The 25,938-nt window shown below is 38.3% G+C and overlaps 1 protein-coding gene across 1 annotated transcript in view; it reads left to right on the top strand.

The window, feature by feature from the left end:
- The first annotated feature begins 1,846 nt into the window (after positions 1–1,846).
- The window catches only part of pitx1 (paired-like homeodomain 1), a 38,274-nt gene continuing 14,182 nt past the window's right edge, over positions 1,847–25,938 (top strand). Inside the window, exons 1-2 of the mRNA XM_067995815.1 lie at positions 1,847–2,006; positions 5,761–5,827. Coding sequence (XP_067851916.1) covers positions 2,004–2,006; positions 5,761–5,827 — 70 coding nt within the window. The 5' untranslated portion in view covers positions 1,847–2,003. The remainder of the gene's footprint in view (positions 2,007–5,760; positions 5,828–25,938) is intronic.

Below are 25,938 nucleotides of genomic sequence, written 5' to 3'. Positions count from 1 at the left end.
CCTCAGTTTAACATTTCATTTGAAAGATGGCACCTCTGCCAGGGTAGCACTCCCTCAGTACTGCACTGGAGTGTTAGCCTGGATTATGTGCTCAAGTTTCTGGAGTGGAGCTTGAACCCATGACCTTCCGACTCAGAGGCAAGTGTGCTACCAATGAGCCAAGACTGACACCTAACTAGTTCTATACATCACAGGAATCATTTACATAGACATTTCATATATTTATATTTATACTCAAAACTAAATAATATACTGTAATTAATTGAAATGTTTATATATCACTAAGGCTGTGGTTATATTGCAATATCAGTCTGAGAAAACTGTTCAGTGTGAAGCTCAGCCAACAACATAGGTTATGCAGGAGACTGAAAATTACACTCTGACCATCTGGAGAAAGTGAAGCTCTGTATTTGCTTACACATGCCCACAGAGCTCCATTCTCTCTGCCAGTACACTTTTAATTTTTTGGGAGCTCAAGCAGAAGTGTTCACTTCATAAAAACGAATATGCAGTAAGTTTAGAAAGTGGCCTGGAGGTCCAGTGGACTACTTGGGGCATTTTTAAACCTTCTTGACATGACATTGGAATTTTACTTCACACGGTGTCGAGCCCAAACTTTCCTGCGAGGGTCTCACACCACGTGGCTTCCATATGTTTGCAGTCATATTAGGATCTGATTCTGTAATTATGCTGTCACTTCTGCATAGCTGAAACTGCTGTGTATCAGTGCAAAAGTGGCAGTAAAACTACACGCTAAACTTATTCAGTGATTAATGAGATGAAGATATTAAATATAGTTTCATTGTAAAATATTAAATTCAACCAAGTAAATATATAGCTGACTAAAAATCAGTGTTGCGGTTAATGTTTATTTTATACATAAAACTCAATTTAATGTTTTAAATAACATATTATCTTATAAAATTATACCTTAAAAACATTCTCAGTGCAAACACCGTTGGAGCACCAATAGACTGTGCAGGACTTGTGGGATGAGTTTCACACCCATGATTCCTCCCTTTCGTTGAGTTCCTTATTCCAGTCCGGCTGTGCTTGAGTTACCGAGTGTTGTCTTAGTTGGGAGGGAAAGAGTCACACCACTCGCTACCTTGTACCTCCCCATGGTCAGTTCAGAGCCGCACTGACAAAACCCGAGCAACAAGTTTACCCCAGCCCTCTCTACCACAGGCGGTGTGTGCACGGTGAGATGGTTAGGAAAATGAACGGACGAAAGTTTAAATACTTGAAACGTGTAAAGAGAGCGCTTTCTTCTTGAAATAATGTAAATAAATGACAAATAAAGGTTCACCAAACACAGCATGCCTGAGACTGCACCGAAGCGCATCATCTGGACACTTACACACATCATCATAAGAAATAAAAACAGGTTTGATCTTTCCACTAAGGTAATGTACTTTATCTGTTTGTTTAGACACTAGTCTCATAAAAGATTATAAAGGTAACACTTCAATTTATATTAAAACATAAACAGATAAAAAGTGCTAAAGGTTTGCATAGGGTTAGAAGTAACTTGGGATATAACTGCAATAGTTCTTATTGTAGGGGAAGAGTGTTGCTCAGGAAAACCCAGTCTTTATCCAACGATAGAGAGTGCACGACCTTAAAGATGCAGCTCCGTCTATGTTTACAAGCGTTTGAATTGCGCCCATTCTCTCTCGATTACAACTATTGCTTCCTAGCGCACAAATCTGGCACACTCCCCGCACCTCCCCTCCGCCTACAAAAAAAAGACATCCAGCCCTCTTGCAAAACCTGTGCTGACTGCGCACCGAGCCATATCCCATGGGTGGGGAGGCCTGACGTCATATGTCAGGCAAGGAGACAGCTGCCGACCCAGAGCAGCCGAACGAAACTCCGATTCCCGATTCACCACTAAAGCCATCCTGGTGTAATACCAAGAGTTATGTTTTTTTTTGCTATTATTTTAATTAATGTGGAATAGCACGTATCAAGGATACCAAGTCTTCAACCAATACTGATCAATGGTGAGTCCACTGCTTATACCTAAACGTGTGAAAGACGGAATGAGGAAATGAAACACGTGCGTTTGTACAAATGTTGCAAATTCTATCAATTAGGATGAATCACTGAGTGATCCTCGTGGAAAGATTCCCAATATTTCAAAACAATTTCCTACAAGGACTAGCACCCGATGTTCAGTGTTTGGGAATGTAAGTAAAGGTCACGGTCTAATGGTAAAGCAGCGAGTCTGATGTTTGACTAGGCATGATTCATTCACTGTTTTTAATTCTCTTTCGTCCCTTTATAACTTAAAGTGTTGCTCTTTTCGAAAGTGTTCTGTTTGCTGTCAATAGCAATAGGCATTATGAAGAAATGAATTCCTTGGTTCTAACTCTAAAGCTGGGTTAGGGCTGCACGCCTGTGATACATTGACTTATTTCACGCCGCGTATGTTTATTTGTAGAAACTATGTAGCTTGTCAGCCTCAAAAAAAAGTTCGAAAATACAATTCCAGAGGGTTTACATCATAGGGAAGAAGCAAGACTCTGATAAGCAAACAAGGAGAGTAAATAATTTCTTACGTTGTTTTATTGCGTCTTTTAAAGGGGTTGAACTCAGTCACTTCCTACTTTGCGATATTTGTTTCAGAGCAAATCATAACTTCCTGGACCGAACTTCGTCGAGATAAAAATTCGAGGTGTTGGTGGTGTCAACCTGTAGGAGAAAGGTTTCTCCCCGATAGCAACATTGCAAATACACCGATTATAGAAACTCAGCATGTACCTCGACTCAACCCGCAAAGCCATCGTCTAGCGTGGTTCAACATGTTACTGCAGTGATAAAGTAAAGAAGGCGAGCGAAATAAAATAACATAAATAGCTTAAAATAGAACGTGTCAATATAGGGTTAGAGCAGACTGTAGACAGTCACAGATTCACACTTAAAAACAAAACAAAAACGCACTATAATAATTATAACTCGGGACAGATCTAACTAAAGAATGGGTTATGTTTAAGTGACTGGAATTAAAGGCAGTCAGGCCCCAAGAATTTACTCCGAGAGGAATGGTATTTATGTCAAAAACAAGACACAGTTTCCACTTGTTCATTAACCTAACCAAACATGTCCTTGGTGTGTAGAGGTAAACAGAACTACCTTTGGTTATAGATTTTACCAATAATGTACGCCGGGATGTATGTGTGGGTGCTACACCAGTCGTTATCATGGAATATTTGCGATTGACTTCACTTAAAATATAAATGCATTTAGTTTGCAAGATTAACGTCAAAATGGATGTTTAGTGATTTTCTTTTCGGCGAAGCTGCGGAAACCGAGTGCTCCAGAATTGACATCTGAATGTGAAATCGTTTTAAGTAATGTTTTCAATAGTAATTTGTAATACATTTTTAAATAAGGAATTCAGTATTCAGTAAAGTAAGATGTTTATTGATACGTTATACAGCAACGTTCTCGAGGCAGAGAGAATCTGTAACTTGCCAAATAAAGCTCCAACACTGGTAAAAAAAAGGTTAGCGATAAGGGAAGAATCTTCCCTTTTCATGTAATTGAGATTTGGCCCTGTGAAATACACATCTTTGAATAATCAATTGCTGTTTTCTTATAAACGCGTACCAGCTTGATTCGCTGTGAGCTTAATTATTTTCCACTTTAATAAGTATTTCCACTTATATTGTTTACAGTACGAATTCAATTATTACAATTGATTTAAATCTTTCAGTTTTATTTCCGTCTCCCATCAAAGAAGGGAAACAGTAACATCTCGTTCACAGTACTTTTCAAAGTACCCTTTCATGCAATATTTTAATGATTTGATTTACTGGAATCCTACAAAGGATTTCCATGAATTGTACATTTAAACCAACAACATCTTACAAGAGACAACTTTCATGAAAAATGTTTACCTTGAACAGTATCTTAAACTAACCATCGATACACATTACAACAGGTAATCTTTAAATCCAGCAATGGTCAGCGACGCGATTTGATTAAACATGTCTGTAAAATGCTCAAAGGCTGGATCCTAAACACCAACCCTATAACACCGATGGAAAGTCCTGAAAGAAGGCCGCATAAGTACTTGTCCAGATATGGGTATATGTGAAGGAGTGCAATTTTTCACGGTCGAAGCCTAAGAGAATTTCCTACACGAAATATTACTTTTTAAAAGAATTTATAACATAAACGACTACTATATAAAAAATGTATTTATTGAAGCCTGATCAATAATAGTTATAGAATGAAATGTTACATTTTTGGATAGAAATGGGCATGTTTAGATTAGACATATTTCAAGAACTTTAGTATTATTTAGAAACATTATTTAGAAACGGATATTTACAGATTTAGTCACTGAACTGTCAGCATTTTCTAAATGTGTAGTTTTACATACGTATAAAACTATATCATTTTACATAGTTTATGTAATGTTAGTGGATTCTTTAACCTCTATTTTTAAACGATGGAATTTGTTACATACGTTCTTCGATAATTGAAGGATCGGACACACGACCATGTGTTGGTTGTGTATTTTACTTGCTGAACTCTTGACGGAAAATCCTTTTTTAAAATTTGTGCACTGTGTCGTAATAAACAATCAAATAATAGCTGAGAATGATCTGGCGACTGTCAGCAGTCAGATACTGATTCTGTCTCGGAAGCAATTCGAGGGTGAAAAGGATGGAAAGAATCTGTTATGAGGAAAATGTTAAAACCTGATAGCCAGTCGTTTGCAGAGAGTTCAGTAATAGGGATTGATAAACTGATACAGTACAGTGCTGCTGCCTCCGCTGCTTCTCGTCGGCATGAGGGAAAACAAACTGGGATCTGTGCAACCAAGCGTTATAGTCAGTATCATCACAAGTAATGTTATCGGCTGAAGGAAAGGATTTGTTACGCAAATTACCGATAACATTAATTTGGCTCATTGTAGTCCTTGCTCCATTGTTCGGTGTCTCGTTTGTAAATGGGAATTCGGGGGCAGAAGTATAAGGGTCAAATGGCTTAACTGCTCGATTTGCTAATTAACTATATCACATTTCATTTTAGGGAGAAAATAGATTACGATTGTTTTTTACGTTTCTGTTACCTAGACTTTTCATCGTGGGTAGAGAAAAGAGTTTGTAACTTTTGGAACGGAGTAGAGAGAAATCAGGAGACCAAGAATATCTTTACAAAATCGTGAGGAAACCCCCCCAAAAAAGGCGAAGTGATGGAACCTGCGGTCGGTATTCAGTGATTTGTGCACGCAAATATCAAATATTCACACAGCTTCCCTTACCTACCATTGGCATCTCCAGGAAAATAATAGACTGAGACAAGCAGTCATTTTGCTTCTCGAAACGAAAAACCGCTGCTTTCAACCTAAAAATCGTTTCCTTGTAGATTTTTTTTATTACTGCCAGCAAACGACAGGCATGTGTCCGCTTCCAGCTCAAAACACATCAATATTAATTAAAATAAAATCATTGCAACAATTACATACACGAGGCTCCGGCAACGGTTGGGGCAATTTACTGCAATAACGCCAAAAGCGATCCCATTAAAGTAACAGCAAATAATCATATTTGTGTGTCTGTCCGCAAACAGTCACTTTACCGTTTCTAACTGGTGAAATGAGCTGACTGAGGGGAAGTGCTGACCCTATACGGTAATTACCCAGCACGGTAATAATTCAACACACTTTTGTTAGAAACCAAAATAACTATTTTCAACAAATTTCTCCCGCGGGTGTATAACTATTTTGTTTGCTTGATTTAGCAGAGACCCAAATTCTGCACGAAAAGGAAACATCACTCGAAGAGTTTTCCCCTTTGCGCAGATTCAGGTAAGGGACATTTCAAAAAGGTTTCTTTTATTCGCCCATTTGTATTTCTGCAGTGCGTGTGTGTCGGGAGCGGAGGCTCTTTATTGTGTTGCTTTGGAGTAAATGGGAAATCGGATCCAGATTGAGCTCTGTTTTAAAAGGAAAATGCAAAGTATTATGGAATTCACTGAGGTCAATTACTCCCTTATAACCAGAGTCCAGAAAATGGTCTCTGTACAAACCATCTTCCTGAATCACGGCGAAAATTAATTAACTACATGTTTAATGCATCCTGCTTATTAATTGGGATTGTTTGTTGGTCTATTTCTGTTCAAGATCTTGATGACATAAAAGCAAAATATTGTGGATGCTGGAAATCTGAAATGTTCTAGTTTTTATTCCTGATGACATAGTTGGCTTGTAAGATACCTTCACCATTTGCGTAACGTGTCTTTTAAAGGATGTTTCGAACATATACAAACATTCCCATAAACCGTCAGGCGAATCATCCCAACTTCATTTGAGACAGGAAATTCGTTCTTGAAATTCAGAAAACCATTTATTTCTGATCTGTTCGCGCGTTTTGAAATGTGATACTGAAGAGTAAATATAATTCCTTTAGATTCTTTTTAAAGGCTTTCGATATGAAAAGACCATGTATAACATCACAGATAAAATAGTCGGCGGTTAACTCACCATGTGTCATCTTCATATAATAAAAGTTAACATTAATTTTGTCCTATTATCATTTTACAAACGCATGCTGATCGAAATAAAAATAGCGACCGAATTAAACTATTAGAAATCACGACCACTTGTATAATTCGAGTTGTCATTTATCAATAATCACACTAGTATTCCAGAATAAATGCCGAGGTTAGAGACTGCCAGTACTGTTTTAGTGCTGCACGGACCTGTCTGTAAGATTCATTACTTTTTTCCTTAAAAGGCGAAATTACTTCATTTTGTTGTTGAATTAGTACAAATAAAATTAACGCTTTCTCATGTCGTGGGAACGTACAGAGTAACCGATTATATTTATAGGTTACACCTACTTGCAATGGGGGGTTCTAGACAACTATTTCAATGAGGTTGCAAATTGAAATGGAAGATTAATGCAGCAATTCGCAATACAAAGAGAGAATCTTGCTTTTATTTTTTCAATTATTGCAATTATAAATAAGTAATACAGCATACACGAAATATCTATGGTCTCTAACCTCATACGTATTCTAAAGTTTTCAAATAATGAAATGCATTCTTAGGTTCAATGATAATCACCATCACGGTGCAAGTGTTACATTGGCCATTGCTGTAAAAGTGCTTGAGGATCAAAGAAACTAAACTCTTCCAATATACTCTTCCAACTCATGAACAAAGAATTCCAATAAAGTGTCAATAAGCAAAAATAAATTGCCCACTAGTCATTCCTAAAGACTTCACATCTTGACTAAAATGTCTGTCATTTGCAATTGCTTGGAATCATCTAACCAAGTTCTTTAGACTAGTGTGATTTTTTTAAAATGTAAATAAGATATAATTGAAAAAAACTCTCCCCAACAGCTGTGAAACATCCAAAATGCTAGCAGATGCCTAGATGTTGTTAGTGTGTAGATCTTTCTTACATTATCCTTAACTTACGGACATGCTTCCTATTCTGTACTAAAGTTCTGTTTCTTTTTTCCGTTGAATTACATTATATTTCAAAAGCCAAAATGTTTCACAGATAACAAGGTAGCTGTAAATTTGGAATATATAAGAACAAGTGCCAGAAATCAAGATGTTACTTGAGTAGATACTTCCCTTTAGTTTGTTTTTACTGGCATTCTGTCTCTTCAATCTTAACAAAAAGAAACTTCAAATGAACTAATATAGTACCAAAGGTTCTGATGCTCTGCAAAAGATTGCTTCACTCTTACTAATAGTTCTTGCTAGTACTAAATATAATAATTCCCTGCCTTGTTCATTGACGACAAAAAATATTACTGGATACAATTCAATAGATTGTGCAGCCTGTCTATGTGCTCTGTGCTCACTTTCATTCCTTTTCCCCCATTGTTAAAGATGGTTTTGCAGTGCACCTTTTTTTCAGATTCAACATGCAATAACTCATTTCCAATCACATGCTGCAGAGTTTATGTGAAGCTGGTATGTCATTAATGCATTTTGATGAAATGGGAAAAGAAATACAGTTTCCTGAGTACGCCAGTCACCCTGGGGAGGGAGTCTTACCATCAGTGCATCTTTTAAAAGTTAATCATAATTATGGTTAACTTCAACATCCATTTTGGGTTTTTAAGGTCATCTACTTCTATTTAGTTTTAGTAGTTTTCCTTTAAGATGGAAGGGGAAACTATGGGAGGAGTTACTGAGCTCAACAGTGTGAAATAGCTGAATTATCATCAGGAGATACTGTTGTTAATGCAGGGTGCTTTGGTTATGATGACATTTAAAATATATATATTAATTTATCTCCTTCACACTGTTAGGTGTAGTATCTTCTCCAAGCCAATTGACACTTATGTCCACAATATTAACCCCCCTCCCACCCCAACGATTGTCGGGAGAGGGTTGGGGAGGGGGTAAAAAGTTTTAAAGGGTGAACGCATCCCCAACCGCCATTTTTACAGTGCGAGTAGTGTGCCGTGCAAATGTCCCATCTACACTTCATTATTATATTTAAATCAAGCCCCCACAGTGCAATTGGGAGCCTGATTTAAATTTTAACAGTTGCTGGCTGGGTTTCTCAGGGCTCAGGAAACTCGGCAGTAAAAGGGAAGCGGGAGCAGCCGGCTCAAGAAAGTGAGTGCCTTTTACAGCACTCCCTGTGGGCCAGGAGGAGCAGGAGTGTTCCCCTGGGCCCCTCAAGGAAGCCTTCGGCCTCCCCTCTGCCGATTGCGGCCTCTCTCACCCCCCTGCTGCGATCGGAGACCTCCCCACTCCAGCCACGATCTCTGGCTCCCTCCCTCCCGCGATCAGCGACCTCCCCCACTCCAACCCCTATCACTGGCTCCCTCCCACCCGATTACCGCTCTTTTGCCCCCCATAACCAAACTCTGATCGGTGGCTCCCTCCCTTTCGAGTGCCCAAGAGTCCCCCGGCTGCGGCCTCCTATTACTGGATTTCCCACCTGGCAGCCAGCCAGCCTGTCAATTTGGCCGGCTGCCGGGCGGGAAATGAAAGAAAAAAATTATAATGAGGTCCTGTTGTTAAATTCGTCATGACCTCCCCGCCCCTCCCCTGCACCATCCCCGCCTCCCCGTAAATATTGGGGCCATAATCTCTCTCCCTTTATTCTGTCATAAAGGGAGATATCTGTGCTCTTATTGTTGTCTTTCAGTTACCTTTGTTATCATGGCTTAATGCTTTGAAACTATTGGTTTCAGGCAGTCGAGAAGCTGACATTTGGTGTAGAACTCCCCTGATGTGACATCAGGATGTTTTTCCCCGATAACATGATGGGTGAGAACAGTGGCACTCTGGACAGCATTTCTCTATTCAAAAAGTTACAGGATCAAAGCTTATAGTGACACGATTGAGGGTCCTCTATACAAAATATTGCAAAGTGGTTTTGGGTGGGCATCAATGCAAAAGTGGCAGTATAAAAGTAGCCTCAGTCATCACTTAGAAGACTGCCAAATGCTTTAAAGTCCTAAGGTGTGAGATCCCCAGGAGGCTGTCTCATACCATTTTGAGCTCCCTGAGTACAATGTAAATTCAGTCTGAGAGGCACCAATAAGTGTACAGATACCTTTCTTTATAACATTTTGCATTATCTGACAAGGGAGTAGAATACACATCCCCTCTAAGTGTAGGAAACACTGAAATGTTCTGAGATTTGGAGCAACTACAACAGTTTTAAAGTTCTGGTTATTCAGATCTTTCTAGTTCAATGTGAAATAGGAGCACTTTATTTGATTTTGTTGCTTTTTCATTCTTGTTTTATAAATATTTCACTTTACATTATTGCTTCAGCTCTGCTAAAATTATTTATTGGCTGAGATTGAGATTATGGCACTGGTGTGACAATAAGCAGAGTTTGGAAAGGACTGTTGCAAGCCTAATAAGTTATACAGTTTCAGTCCCCATCACAATTGTACATCATAGAGTAATGAAACCAGACAGTAACAGTCTATATTAAGCAAGTCCATTTGCCACCCACTAACAAAGATAGTTATTGCAGTTTAATTAATATTTTGGTTGGCACCATCTCAAAGTGCGTTGAGTTGGAAAAGCCCCAGGTATAACAATCTGTAGGAGTTGTCATGTCCACTTGGCAAACCAATGGTTACATTATCACTAACCCAATGCAAAATGTAAACAAGATACAAGACAGAAACTGGGGCTCAGAAGTGCAGCGAATTAGCATGCAGTCCTTTCACCTATTGACCTGGGTCCTGATCCAGCCTAGACTCCAGTTGTTTTTCTCTTTATAACTCTCTGCCTGCTGTAAAGGTCTTAACAAAATGAGTTTGGGTAAGATTCAACCTAGATCCTAGTGCATATTAGTTCACAGGACAAACTACCCATAATTTGGCCTAACTTGGCACTAAATTGAGACGTTCAATCATAGGGCTGGTTAATGTACGAAATAGTAATGCTACACTGGTTCAGTAGGAGGGAACTCTTCTGAAGTTGAGTTTAAGGCACACTGAGGGAACAATAGCTCTGGTTTCTTTGTGTACCAACATTGTAAAGACATTCCTTTTCAATGCATTTGCAATGTCACTACATGTAGCTATTAGTTCTATGAACATTGTTAGGACTTTATGACTATACTATACCTGACCTGGTGTGCTTGACGTTGACACTAGGTTAAAAAGCTTACCATTCCCTAGAACTAACATCCCTCACTTCAATGAGTATAGAAAACAAACAAAAATATAAACTTCAAAAATATTTAAGAAGTATGGTTATAATTCCAGGACTAAGATGCAATTTTATCATGCAACAGAAATAGCATTAAAGGTTAGATCATAAAGCTAAAATTATCATAAACACAAGACTGGAAAGAAGGTATGTATTTTTATGTTGGTATCCTATTGTATATTTTATAACTATCCCTGCTGTTCTAACTCATGGCTCTTCGATTTATTTTCATCTATCATCATTTTTGTAAAATATTTTATTTCTCTCACTCTTTGTGCCACCTCCTGGCCAAAAGTATAGGCAGGCCTCTGGCGATGCTACTGTTAAGCCACCTGCTAGGTGGTGTGTAACAGTTGATTCCCCCCTGGGTTGATGGTATATAGAATCATAGAATGGTTACAGCACAGAAGGAAGCCAGTCGGCCCATCGAGCGGTGCCAGCTCTTTCTAAGAGCAATCCAGTTAGTCCCATTCCCCCACTTGTTCCTCGTAGCCCTGCAAATTTTTTCCCTTCAAGTATTTATCCAATTTGTTTTTGAAAGCCACGATTGAATTTGCTTCCATCACCCTTTCAGGCAGCACATTCCAGATTATAACTACTCGCTACATAAAAAAAATTTCCTCATGTCACCTTTGGTTCTTTTGCCAATCACCTTAAATCTTTGTCCTCTGGTTCTCGATCCTTCTGCCAATGGAAACAGTTTCTCTTTATTTACTTTATCTAAACCCTTCATGATTTTGAACACTTCTATCAAATCTCCTCTTAACCTTCTCTAAGGAGAACAACTACAGCTTCTCCAGTCTAACCACTGAAATCCCTCATTCCTGGAACCATTCTAGTAAATCCCTCTCTAAGGCCTTCACATCCTTCCTAAAGTGTGGTGCCCAGAATTGGACACAGTACTCCAGTTGTGGCCAAACCTGTGTTTTATAAAGGTGCATCATAACTTCCTTGCTTTTTTACTCTATGCCTCTGTTTATAAAGCCCAGGATCCAGTATGCTTTTTTAACTGCTTTCTCAACCTGTCCTGCCACCTTCAAAGATATACTCCCAGGTCTGCTGCTCCTGCACCCCCTTTAAAATTGTACCATTTAGTTTATATTGCCTCTCCTTATTCTTCTTGTCAAAATGTATCATTTTGCACTTCTATGCGTTAAATTTCATCTGCGATATGTCCGCCCACTCCACCAGCCTGTCTATATCCTCTTGAAGTCTATGACTATCATAGAACCATAGAAAGGTTACAGCACAGAAGGAGGCCATTCGGCCCATCGAGTCATGCCGGCTCTATGCAAGAGCATTCCAGCTAGTCCAACTCCCCCGCTCTATCCCTGTAGCCCTGCAAATTTTTTCCTTTCAAGTACTTATCAAGTTACCTTTTGAAAGCCACGAATGAATCTGCCTCCACCACCCGCCCTGATAGTGCATTCCAGATCCTAACCACTCGCTGTGTAAAAAAGATTTTCCTCATGTCACCTTTGGCTCTTTTGCCAATCACCTTAAATCTATGTCCTCAGGTTCTTGACCCTTCCGCCAATGGGAACAGTTTCTCTCTCTCTCTATTCTTTCCAGACCCTTCATGATTTTAAATACCTCATCAAATCTCCTCTCAATCTTCTCTGTTCCAAGGAGAACAACCCCAACTTCTCCAGTCTATCCACGTAACTAAAGTCCCTCATTCCTGGAATCATTCTAGTAAATCTTTTCTGCACCCTCTCTAAGGCCTTCACATCTTTGCTAAAGTGCAGTGCCCAGAACTGGACACAATTCTCCAGTTGTGGTCGAACCAGTGTTTTATAAAGGTTCATCATGACTTCCATACTTTTGTACTCTATGCCTCTATTTATAAAGCCCAGGATCCCGTATGCTTTTTTAACTGCTTTCTCAACCTGCTCTGCCACTTTCAACAATTTCTGCGCATATATCCCCAGATCTCTCTGTTCCTTTACCATTTTAGACTTGTGCCCTCTGGTTTATATTGCCGCTCCTCGTTCTTCCTACCGAAATGTATAACTTTACATTTTTCTACATTAAATTTCACCTGCCACGTGCCCACCCATTTCACCAGCCTGTCTATATCCTTTTGAAGTGTATCAGTATCCACCTCACTGTTTACTACACTTCCAAGTTTTGTGTCACCTGTAAATTTTGAAATTGTGCCCTGTACATTCAAGTAAAAAACATTAATATATAAAAAAAAACGGTGGTCCCAGCACCGACCCCTGGGGAACACCACTGTATACCATCCTCCAGTCCAAAAAAACAACTGTTCACCACTACGTTCGATTTCTTGTCACTTAGACAATTTTGTATCCAAGCTGCAACTGCCCCTTTTAATCCACGGGCTTCAATTGTGCTGACAAGCCTATTATGTGGCACTTTATCAAACGCCTTTCGAAAGTCCATATACACAACATCAACCGCATTGCCCTCATCAAACCTTTCTGTTACCACATCAAGAAACTCAATGAAGTTAGTTGAACATGATTTGCCTTTAACAAATCCGTGCTGGCTTTCCTTCATTAATCCACACTTGTCCAAGTGACTATTAATGTTGTCCCAGATTATCCTTTCTAAAAGCTTCCCCACCACTGAGGTTAAACTGACTGGCCTGTCGTTGCCAGGTTTATCCTTGCACCCTTTTTTAAACAAGGGTGTAACATTAGCAATTCTCCAGTCCTCTGGCACCACCCCCATGTCTAAGGAGGATTGGTAGATTATGGCTAGCACCTCTGCAATTTCCACCCTTACTTCCCTCAGCAACCTAGGATGCATCTCATCCGGACCAGATGACTTATCTACTTTAAGTACAGCCAGCCTTTCTAGTACTTCCTCTTTAACAATTTTTAGCCCATCCAGTATCTCAACTACCTCCTCTTTTACTGTGACTTTGGCAGCATTTTCTTCCTTGGTAAAGATAGATACAAAGTATTAATTAGTACCTCAGCCATGCCCTCTGCCTCTATGTTTAGATCTCCTTTTTGGTCTCTAATCGACCCCACCCCTCCTCTTACTACCCCGTTTACTATTTATATGCCTATAGAAGACTTTTGGATTCCCTTTTATGTTAGCCACCAGTCTATTCTCATACTCGTTGCCACTCTTATTTCCTTTTTCACCTCTCCTCTGTACTTTCTATATGCAGCCTGGCTCTCACTTGTATTATCTCTAATACACCCTCTTTTTCTGCTTCATCTTACTCTCTATCTCTTCCGTCATCCAGGACCTCTGGCTTTGGTTGCCCTACCTTTCCCCCTCCTGGGAATGTACCTAGACTGTACCCATCTTAAAGCTACCATTTAACTAACCATTTTAAAGGCCACCCATTGTTCGATTACAGTCTTGCCTGCCAATCTTTGATTCCAATTTGCCCGGGTCAGATCCGTTCTCAACCCACTGAAATTGGCCCTCCTGCAATTAAGTATTTTTTTAATAGATTGCTCCTTGTCCTTTTCCATAACCAATCTAAACCTTATGTGACTACGATCATTGTTCCCTAAGTGTTCCCCCACTGACGCTTGCTCCACTTAACCCACTTCATTCCCCAGAACTAGACCAAGCAATGTCTCCTTCCTCATTGGGCCGGAAACATACTGATCAAGAAAGTTCTCCTGAACACTTCAGAAATTCCTCCCCCTCTTTGCCCTTTATACTGGGGAAGTGCCTTGCCTTTGCTCAGCACTTACCTGTTACAGCGTGGATGAGATCCAGGTTATGACTGTAGAGAATCATGCACATGAACCAAGATCCTGCCACTCTCTAGCACGGTATATTGATGCATTACTTCATCATACAGTTGTTGTTTGACCCCATTTATGACAGTACTTTAATAACTTCCAAGTGAACAATTCTAAAACTTCTATAAATATGCTGTAAGCAAATATAGCTCACACTGTTAGGAAAATTAATGCTTTACACAGAAATCTGTATGATTCTCCTTGTTAACAAGTGATATCTGAAAATATAGTTATATGTATGGACTCCATTGTAATTGGAAATGTCAAAATCTTTTTTACAAGATTATAACTAACATTTTATTATTATTTATACCACATGTCTGAGACCTGCAAAAGAATTTTACTACTATCTTCAAACTTGTTCTGTTATAAAAAGTAATTTCTAAAATATGAGTATGTCACTGCTAGTTTGTGACAAATATTTTCACTCTGGAGATGAATCTTAACTTACCCCCAGTTTCATTACACATGCCTCATCCAGTCAGCTTCACTTATGCAGGTATTTATTACATCCTCTGTACATTTTTCAGGAACCCAAACTGTAGCTTGATGTCTGCAGAGAAGATAATACATAATAATTCAGCTGGGTATGTTCCAACATTTCTATTTTATATGTTAACTGATACAGTTTAATAGAGCCAAAAATAAAGGTAGCATTGTGGCGTAGAAGTAAGACATAACTATTCCAACCTAGCTGTACCATAGTGTAGAAGGCCTCATTGCCGCACTTACAACAGTGAATCCATATGGTGAGTGCCCAGTCAAGAAGATGTCACAGGGAAGGAAAGAGAATAGATTACCCCAAAATTGTTTTCTCTCACATCCTCTTGTACAAAATGTAGAGACCACTGGCAGAAACTTGGAAGTATGTTGCTCACCAGCCTACCCTCACAGAGTATAACATATAGCTTGGCAATACTTAAAGTGGAATGGGGAAAATATATTTTAAAATTAAACATATATTAATAAATATTTTCAACATTATTTGAGTTCTATAATTCCCGGTTATAAAGTGGGAGAGGTCTCATTCACAATTAGATATTTCATTTTGCTAACAAACAGCACAGTAGAGCCAATGCACTAATAAAAGTTAAATAATGAGACTTACTGTGTAATCTTTTCAGTGCATTCTATCTACATTCAGTTTGTTCCATTTTAGCAGTTATAGCTGTTTGAGAGCACGTCTAAGGCATTTGGAGTATATTCAATCAACTGTTCATGATACCTTACAACCCAAACAGCTTGTCAGGCAAATGAAATGGTCACTGGCATTGACCGCAGTGACAGCTGACATCCCCAGGGCCCAAGGCCACAACATGAAAGCAAGCTTTCTACTTCCTTACAGTATAATATTGCACAAGGACTCAACTGCTACTGATGGTGGAGTTATTTTAACCCCCTGCTCATTTTCTGCGTATATAGAAACCAGATCAACTGTTTCAGTTGTTCCAGTCTATTACTTTACTACACTTGTCTCAAAATTGATTAACAATTCAAGTTTTCCCTATCTATTACTTTATAAAACATAAAATATGGTGTATAATTCACCCTCTATTTTCTGATTGCTGTTTCAATAACTCCAAGTTGTATGTTGTTGTCCAATATTTAGAGAACCTAAAAACATGTGAACCCTGTACACCAGATTGTATACAGCAGCCATTTGAGCACCTATTCGTTTTTTTGTGCTTAAAAAAGTAATAATTCCAAAACAGAAAGATTTCAGAAAATTGACTAAGTGTTTTTCAGCATGGTGGAAATACTGGTTTATCAGAGCAAGGTTAAGCTCAAGCAGAGCAGAGTAAGCTCAAATTACTACCTCTGCTTTATTAAATAGATTTACTATTAAAATACATTAAAACTAAATACATGTACTGACACTATATATATGTTTTAAATATATATCAAGGTACTCCACCACTCTAACTGGTGGAGTTTGTTTGGGGCAGGATTGTTTTCAGAGTGCAGCTGGGCTTAAGTTCATCAGCATTCAGTTTAATGACTTATACCAGCTTCAGGCAGCTGCACGCTGAGTAAAATCAAGGCCCCTGATCTGGCCAATTGGCTCGCAGAAGTTTCCTGGCCGAACACCTGTTTGGCTGAATTCTTTGGTTTAGTAGCTTCACTTCTGTTCGCATTTAGAAGGGGGTTCACCCTGTTCTTGTAGTTCAACAGTGGGATTATGTTGATCTGGATTCTTTTAGGAAGGAATCTCATCACCACTACTGTTTTCAATATACAAGAAGGTGTAGACAAGTAGATAGGGTTTGCCTTATTGGAGGGTGGTGACTAGTAGAGTTCCACAAGGGTTTGTTCTGGGTGCATGCTTTTCACACTATTCATAAACATTCTAGAAGGTACAAAATTTGCTGATGCAGGAAACACGATACATTATGTACACTGTTGATTGGTGCTCCAAAGGCAAAACGCCGGGGGGGGGGGGGCGAGGGTGGGAGGGGGGAAGAGTAAAAATATCAACTTTCACTGTTATCAACAAAGCTAGTCATGTGCTCAGATGCATTTGATTGTTGTATCCCTGTATAACTCATTGTTGAGGTTACATTTGGAATACTGAGTGCAAATTGGGTTCCTACCTTCAAAAGAATATTGATGCATTGGAATAGATTTAGAGAATTTAATTTTCAATTCAACAAGGATGATTTGTGGGACAGAAACCTCTAAATTAGGAAAGGAAGCTAACCAAATTAGCCTGCTTTTATTGAAGAAAAGAAGATTGAAAGGGGACATTATTTAGGTTTTAAGATGCTGCAAGACATAAATAATATAAATGTAATCATGTTATTTAATTTTTAAAAAGATTTGGAAATCATGGGTACAAAATTAAGATTAAAGTGAAACATGAAACCGAAGATTTTTTTCCACAGGAGTAGATTTATGAAATCCTATAAGAATCAATTATACAGTGCCTGTTACTTTCTTTGAATAACAGCTGGTTAAATATTTGGTTAAATTGGGACTATAATGATAAGTTCAGAGAGAGGTTATCAATTACTCTTTGGGACACTATGGTTCCAGCCCTGTTAGGACTGTGGGAGTGTTGCTTGTGGAATGCAACTGGTCAAGGTTGAATAATGTAGATTCTAATGTAGAAGTAATATCCTGGAGTTTTTCCTTATAATCTTCATATGCCTGGAAGAGTTTTATTTTCTTGGAGATTCAGGAGATTATATAAATTGGAAGCATTCATAATAGTACAAATTGTAGATTTGGATTCATAATGTAAAGTTTTGCTTGATTTCCTTTGGGCATCAGAGGCAAATTTCACAGATCCTTATCTTCTTAAAGGTTACCTGTGCTTAGTTGGCTACCTCAGGTGATTAAATGGATTGGGTAGTGACCATGATAGGGTAACATGTATATCTGTGGAGGGAACACGCTTCATGGATTGAATGTCTTTCTTGTTCCATACTTTCTTAGAAGTTGATGGAAGGATAGATCAAATGGCCTTTCTCATTCCATACTTTTCATGTTGTTAAATGGCATATTAATAGCAAGAAACTATCTTTAGCAGTCATACCGATTGAACTTCTTTGAAAGTGATAATAATGCAAAAACAAGCTTATCCTCTTTGGTTGTGTTGTCTTTTTTTTAAACAGCACTGTACCAATGAGTTGGCGGATTAGGAATGGAATAAGACACAGGCATAAGCATAATTTGTAAATGTAGGTTTGAACCAATGCTCACCCATAAAAACACAGGTACACAGTCAAAAGGTTTTTTTTGGCTCATTTAATGTATTTGGTTTTGTTCAGCATTCCCACCCCACAATAATCTTGTGTCATTTTAACACTTGTGTGGTCTGAGAGTCTTGCTGACTAGGAAAGATTTATTTAACACAATGGGATTATTATGTCTACACTTTCATTTAATGCAATTTTATGGATCTTATAAAAGAACAAAATTGTTAAACTTCTTCCTAAAAGCAGTCTTGTACATTTCAAATTACTACAGAGAAAACATTTAATTTCACAGGATTTATATGTTCATGTTTTTAAAAATTGTTGCCATATTCATTGGATTTCAAAAAGACAGTCTCGCCATTAGGAGACCAGTTTTGACAGTATTAAATGCCCCCCCACCCGCCATTTGCTTCCTATATAGGTTTCATCAAGTGTATACTTATGGGGTCAAAAAGACAAGCAGGTTTAGCTGCTGTTGTCCTCTGAAAATTTTTTTTAAATTTTATGCAAGAAATTTACAGTCACTTAGGGCATGGCTTCGTACAGAGTCCTGTACATGCTAGAGTACAGAGTTCACAACACTTGTAGGCAAATGCAGTCAAAATTATACATAGTTTTACAGTCCTATATGTTAGGGTGAGCAGTGCTCAGTGATATGGTTGGGGTCTTGCAGGGACAGTGTGAGGTGCTGCAGTAGCAATAGGTTCCTGTTGGTATTGTGCAGGGTTTTGAGAAGTGAATCCTCAGTGGTTATCCCTGGGTTGGGCTGGTTCTGAGTGGGAACAGGCTGCCTATCTCTTCATGTTTCTCCAGCTCCATGCAGTGGCTGGCAGATGTCCCACATGTACTTATACCACATTTGTTGTAGGGTGTGATGGAAGGTGCCACAATGGGACAATGCCTTTTCATACTGCCAGGAATGACATCTATATGAGCTTGAGAATTGAAAAAAATGTTACATGATTTCACAATGAATACAAAAGTCTGACCCTTAAACGTAGGGTCAATTTGACAGTTCTGAGTTAGCAATGAAAACAAGGTAACACTAAAAGCCTCAGCTTAGGAAAAAATTACATGAATGTCACTGAAAAAATGAACATCAAAAATATTTTTTTTTCAGCTAAGCTACTAGGAAGCCCATTATAGGGGTCAGTACTGACACCCCATGTGGAGAGGTGCCTGACCCTGTTCTGTATCTCCCCATGGAAATGCAGCTGAAATGGTGAAAACAAAATCAGGCAAAGGTGAAAATTGAATGTCCATCCCACTTTTCCATGACACAGTATATTGGTGCTTCAACATCCTGCACTAACTCCCACAGTCTTTTAAAAACCCGGTAACTACAAAGAACTAAGTAACAGCCTTTGGTTTGTTCTGTTCATTGCCTTTATTTTTTAAAATATATTTTGTTTAAATATAAATGCAGATGACATCATTGGGGTAATAATTTGAAGAATTTACTGAGCCCAACAGTGTGAGGGAACTAAATTAACAGCAAGTAGTCATGCAGTCATAGACCCAAAGATGATTCAACATCAACAGTAGGTGTTAACTGAGTTCCCTTAAGTTGAGTTCAGTGCTTATTCCCTCAAATATGTCATCCATACCTATTTTTAAACAAATATATCCCAAGACAATTTTTTCGGACTAAAAAAATTATTAATGTTAATTTTATTTTTAGAAGTGGTCCTCTTTAATCTCATTGTCTAATGCTAGAAACTGCATTGATTTTTGCTGGAATTTAATCTTTGTGAACTTTATTTTATAATTCAATCAAACCCTAAAAAGAAGCATATAATAAATCACACCACATGATTGATTTCTAATGTTAGATATTTTTTCATGTCGCCAAATTCATAACATAAAAATATAAATTCATTTTTAAAATATATTTAAGTGCATGAAATTACTAGACTGTATCATAGACTACAAGTGAGAGATGGTAACAACTAATAAAGCACTTTACAGACCACACGCAAACTGCTACATCATCTCTACCACTTATTTAATCTGGTGAAAAGTTCTCCAACATTTCTCTATGACACCCCAAAATAGTGAAGCAAAACTCCACAATATCGATCAACTTTTAATCTTCATTACCACAGATGGCATTTACATGGCACTAGCAGCAAATGAATTATAGTTTTCTGTAGAGATTTTGATCACCTCAGTCTATGTTTCAATTCCTATACACTTCAATCACATCCATAGCCATACATTTCCCAAGTCGGAATGCATTTTTGGAAAGCAGTTGCCCAAATTTCAACAGAAGTATAAGTATAAATATGGCAAAGTTTTACCCAGCTGTCTTTTGGGGAAAGAAAGAAATTTTACAGAAGTTTCCCTCGAGTGATTAAGGTGAGCAGAATTTATGACAGAGAAAATTCTACGTGGTCGGTGGAAAGAGCAAAGTTTGATGGGGCCAGATAGTTTCTAGTTTCACCCTTTATCATGTAATTATTTTTTACTTCCCTTTTGCTATTTCTTTCATTCTTTATTGCCTCAGCCCTCTTCCCTAATTCTTTCCCTTCCCTAAATTTCAAGCAGAAGTGAACAACAGAAATGGAAGGCTGTCTCTTCCACCAATTCGAAGAAAGCTTTCAGATAAGGCTGTTTTTCTGGTTTTCTGGACCATATGCAGAGCCTTCAGTATCTCTGCCACCCACCTCATGTTATCTGTTCAACCCATGATATCATTCAGTGAAACAGTTCATGTCAAAAAGAGGGAAGCTAGGAGATTGTGTGGCACGATTGGTTAACACATTACTTTCGCCTCTGGGATTAGATTCAAATCCAGCCCATTTTGTGGAATGAAGGTTTCCTCTCTCTGCTGCCTATAAAGCTCCTATATGAATTATATTTGGACAGTCAGAACCTAATTCTAGTGGGATGGATCTATGGCACAAATTGGCAATAAATAAGCAGTATTACTTAGAGAGAGACTACAACGATCAATGCGTGGGGGCTTGAAATGGCACATTGATTCAGAAGGAGGTGCTCTTCTAGGATTGGAGCAAATAGAAGCAAAATTTGCTATGTTATGTTATAAATGATGTGGGAATATTTGATGCTGTGTGTCTGAAATAAGGAGTGTTCTATTGACCACTCCTAATATCCTTTGCTTTCATGAGCATAAAAATGCACCACAAAAAAATTTAAAATTAGAAAAAAATGATAGCAGCATAGTTTTGCCCATAAATTATATGGTGTAAACTTGAGATTTTGAACTCTTGGTATGAGGAGGCATTCTCATTTTATCCATTCTACAGATGGCAGTGATTTATGTTGTGGTTTAGTTCCACGGGTGCTGGCATCTAGTGCATCCAGGCATATGTCAAGCTACAACTTGGTTTTAAACACATCATGGTTTTCAGATGTGTGTGTTAATGTATTAAGCTATGTTAGTAACTACTGTAATACAATCAAATTGGCAAAGCAACAGTCTGTGTATAATCAGTCTCGAGCATTTCTTAGGCCTGTTGTTTTGAAGAGTCATCAAGATAAGCAACAAGTGAAAATACAGACATACACTGATCCATGCTGTGCAATCTGAAAATGTCTGCCTTTGTTATTGAACCTATAGAGACATAGGTCTGTGCACTAAAGATATTCATGGGCACTATCATTTGTTACAGGCAGTTTAAAAGGACATAAATTATGTCAAAATGAATCATACCATCACTTGCATGTAACATCATGACAAAAATGATGTATGGCTATTTCCTCCTAAATTATAACAAAGCTTGCCAGGTTTGACCAATTCCATTGAGTGGTTACATTAACACACAAGATGTTAACCTAACTTTCTCTTTCAGATTCTGATCAACTTGCAGCATTATATGTTTTTATTTAAGATTCACCAAATACTTTTTCATGAAGATAAACCCACTCCAACTCATCCAATATAGCTGGAATGTTCAAGGACAGAAAGAAGTTCCTTCATAAACGATTCTCTCTAATTCAGCTGCAAATCCACACTTTGGAATAACCTGTGTGCAACATTATCAAAACATTAAGAACAGAACAAACAAAACATTACAAATTTACTGAAATTGCTCAATGTTTTTTTCCAAAATAACCCTTGTCTTTACAGATGCCAACATTGCACCAGTACAGAGAAGCAGGTGGGATGATGCAATATAAATGTGATGATTTACAAGACGATGCAAGCTGCAGTTTTCAAGTGTCAGATTGATCAATTGCATTTGGTTTTCAGAAGAATTCCTGGGTTCTTCACTCAATCAAGAGTGTACTTAATGTTATGGCACCTGCTGGAGTCAAACAGTAACATCATATGTTCTCAGGTGCCCTGTTCTGAAGTGTTGAAATGGAAGCAATATATTTTTTTCTTAATTTATGGGACTACATTTTCAGTAAAGTTGCTAAGATCTACACTGATGTTAATAGAGAACACTTAGTGACTCATTTCCTCAGGTTGTTAATGTTCTATGTTGAAAAAGAATGTATCATGTCCAATTAAGAAATCACATTTTTTATTTATATTGACTGTTACCTAAATGTTAAAAATTAACAAGCTGGATTAGTGCCAGTCTGCAATTAGGCCAGTCTCTCCAGGTCCCATCTCTCTCTGTTATACTGCCGATTTAGTGCTAAATTTACATCAGCATTCACATAAACTTGACACTAAATTGGTGGTGTAATAGCCCAGTAAACCATTTTCTTTTCAAACCATAGTCCCTACAGCATCTCCAGTTAGAACCTCAAAAAGCAGAGTTCAACTGAGCAATGCCGCCTTTGTTCCAGTGGGACAGTTATAGCTAGCACCTTACCCAGAAACCTGGCCACAAAGATAGAGGATTTGACTGAATATTGATGTCATGCTTCCAATGGAACCATTGTAGCCAATGCCATGCCAAGAAACTTGGTCTTTTGAAATCCACCAACACTGCCCCTACCCAGGCAGTTGGCTCAGTATGTGCAACTGGGCAAAGCAAACCACACACATTAGGCACTCCCGTTCGTGTCAATATAAGAGGAGCTGTAGACCAAATGCACCGCCCCCCCCCCCCCGACCACACAGTAATTGTGAGGAGTACATCCACATGCACGCCCCAATATATTACCTGATGGTTGACTTTCTCGATCTCTTTGCCAGTCTGTCTTTATCTGGGTATTTTTCAGTTTCTTAGGAAAGTGTTTTCACTCAGGCAGTGATACTGTTAAGAACTTTGCACTGTGGCATGCGTGTGTATCACAGCAAATGCAACACATGTCTGTAGGACAATAGCTCGGTCACCAAGTCCTGACACTGAGTAACCTGTTCAGACAACATCCAGTACAGCATGACCTTCAGCACAAAATCCATCGGCTCAGCCAGCAAGAATCTGCCTGGTGGTCTAGGAAGGAAAAGAAGCTATGGCAACAATGAATCTCCATGTGAACGAGGCTGACAGGCGGGTGGGGGAAGGGAGTGAACAACTTTCCAACTTACTGCACTGGGATATTAATGATCTGCAATTAAAAGGCACCTGCGCAATTATGCATGCAATAAATTTCCTACCTATAAAAAACATGCAGGAATAAACACTTATATAAACAAAGGTATAATCCCAAAGTGTATTTTAATCCCTGGGTTGGTACCAAAATTAGAATTCAAACTACAGTTATCCTAGAATAATTTAAATCACCTTCTGGGCGGCATCTTTCTAAAGTTGTCAAATATTGCAGGCACTGTTCGGAAAGTTAAATAATTAGTCCAGGTCACAGCTGTGAAAGCTAAGATCACTGTTGATATAAACACTGATAAAGGAGAGACACTAATAATTACCATGAGCAGTTTTGGGACTGACAGTGTGCTGCAGGACAGTGGGTGCCCAGGGCTACTTGCTTTTCTCGGAAACTCAGAGAGACATAACGTACTGTGCACCTACGCATGCGCATTCAAAAGAAACCAAAATATTAATAATTCTGGGCAACCACCACGTATGCCCTGTTAGTACAGCTTTCTACTGCTGTTGCAGTTACAACAGTCCCAGGAGAGCACTCCTCCATCCCCTAAGGTTTGTGTCACAATATTGGGCTGACCTTCATTTGGAGAAATGAAACACTGTTTAAGACTGACCCCGTGCATGGGGAAAACCAAGGGGCCGCGTGTAAACTGGCTCCTTCCAACTCAATTCAAAATTGCTAGAAGAACACAAGGTGCATTTTAAAGTGGCAATTTTAAGATGTCCAAACACATATCATTTATACAGGAGCCGGTCAAAATAATGGCTACAATAATAACCTAACGCAACTTCTCTACACCACTTGTGTTTCTATAATCTTGAGTTCTTGTATAAAGAGTCTAACAATTGATAAACTATTCAATTGTTTTTTAAAAATTTGACAGAAGAAAAGTTACAGCTAGGAGAATGATGGTGCCAAATTTTATTTACTGGGCAATTATGTTTCTCTTTGAAAAACCCAAATAAATCCTACATTTACAAAAGACTGGCCTGATTGGACATTGTGTCCCATAGAATGAGAGAGCCAGTATAGAAAGCACTGTGTGTACTGTTGTAAAAATGTCAAGAACACTGAACGACACCCTTTTCGCTAAAGATTCTGTTATTTTTTCCGAAATAATTGCTACATAATTTCAAAACTTTATATTTCTAGGATCACCTGTTGTTCTACTAAGCTGCTTCCCATTTTGATTGATTTATTGCAATATGGCTATTTTGTTGAAAGCTATACATAGAATACAGTAATTTTATAACTCCGGGATATTATTGTTAATGTTAATCACTAAATCCCACTTGCTTACCTCTTGCTGTCAAAAGAAAAACAACTGGGATTTCAATATTTATTTAAGTCTTGTACAGAGCCCGACAGTACTGGGATCATTAGTACTATCCACTAGGTAACCCAAGAGGCAAAATTAGTTTCTAACGAGTAAGAATGATCTGAAATTGGAACTATGTTTTTAAAAAGTAAAACAGGATTTCACAGAATGGTTCAAATTGCAGCCACTTCCACAATTCGGGAGCTTCTTTATTTTGAGGTATAGATGAACATTAATGTATCTCCATGAACGTGAAACTGCTCATATACATACCTAAGGCAATTGTAAACTTTCAGGTTATTTAACATGAACACAAATTAAGACGAATCAAAATGTTTGAACCCTAGGTAATTACTAAGTAACACGGTATCTCGGATCACACGAAGTGTTAAAATATCTGTTAAAAATGCAATTCGTGGATTCCTCATAAGGATCAGATCGAGCAGCCCTGGAGTGTGAGATGATGATGAATTACAAACGCTGCTCGACCTCCCTCGCACCCACCAAAAAGGGCCATCTGCATTTTATGCCTTTACAGACCTGAGCCCAAGAAAACAAACCGGTAACCGCCGGAGTAAGATTCCTCCAGTTGAAGGATAAAACTATGTCATTGATGCACCAAAGTTGAAGTATTTAAAAATAACACTTTACAGACATCTCTAGGTTAAACGCGCGAATCAATTGATCTCAGTTGTGTTTGTGGTTAATTTTGCTCGAAGCGAAATTGTTCTTTGAAATTCTATCTCGTTATTAGATTCCAGTCCATTAAATTTCATTTAAATTTATTATTTTATATTGTCCAACGAGTATCAGCACCGCGTGTTAATATTTTTTACAGTAATGATTAATATAGTCCTTGGAATTTTGACACTGATGCCAACACATCGATTGAAACTACCCCAAAAACTGACTTATACTTTCTATTTCCACCGTCTGCCAAGGCTGGTAATAGCGTGTTATTACCGATACTACTATATTACCTTTACATTATTATTAGTTGAAAGATGCACTGAGACAAAGGAAATACATAAATCAAAGGAT

Source organism: Heptranchias perlo, chromosome 14 (assembly GCF_035084215.1).
Source record: "Heptranchias perlo isolate sHepPer1 chromosome 14, sHepPer1.hap1, whole genome shotgun sequence".
NCBI classification, from domain to species: domain Eukaryota; kingdom Metazoa; phylum Chordata; class Chondrichthyes; order Hexanchiformes; family Hexanchidae; genus Heptranchias; species Heptranchias perlo.
Note: the sequence above shows the minus strand (reverse complement) of the source record. Positions and strands in the feature narration are given on the sequence as shown.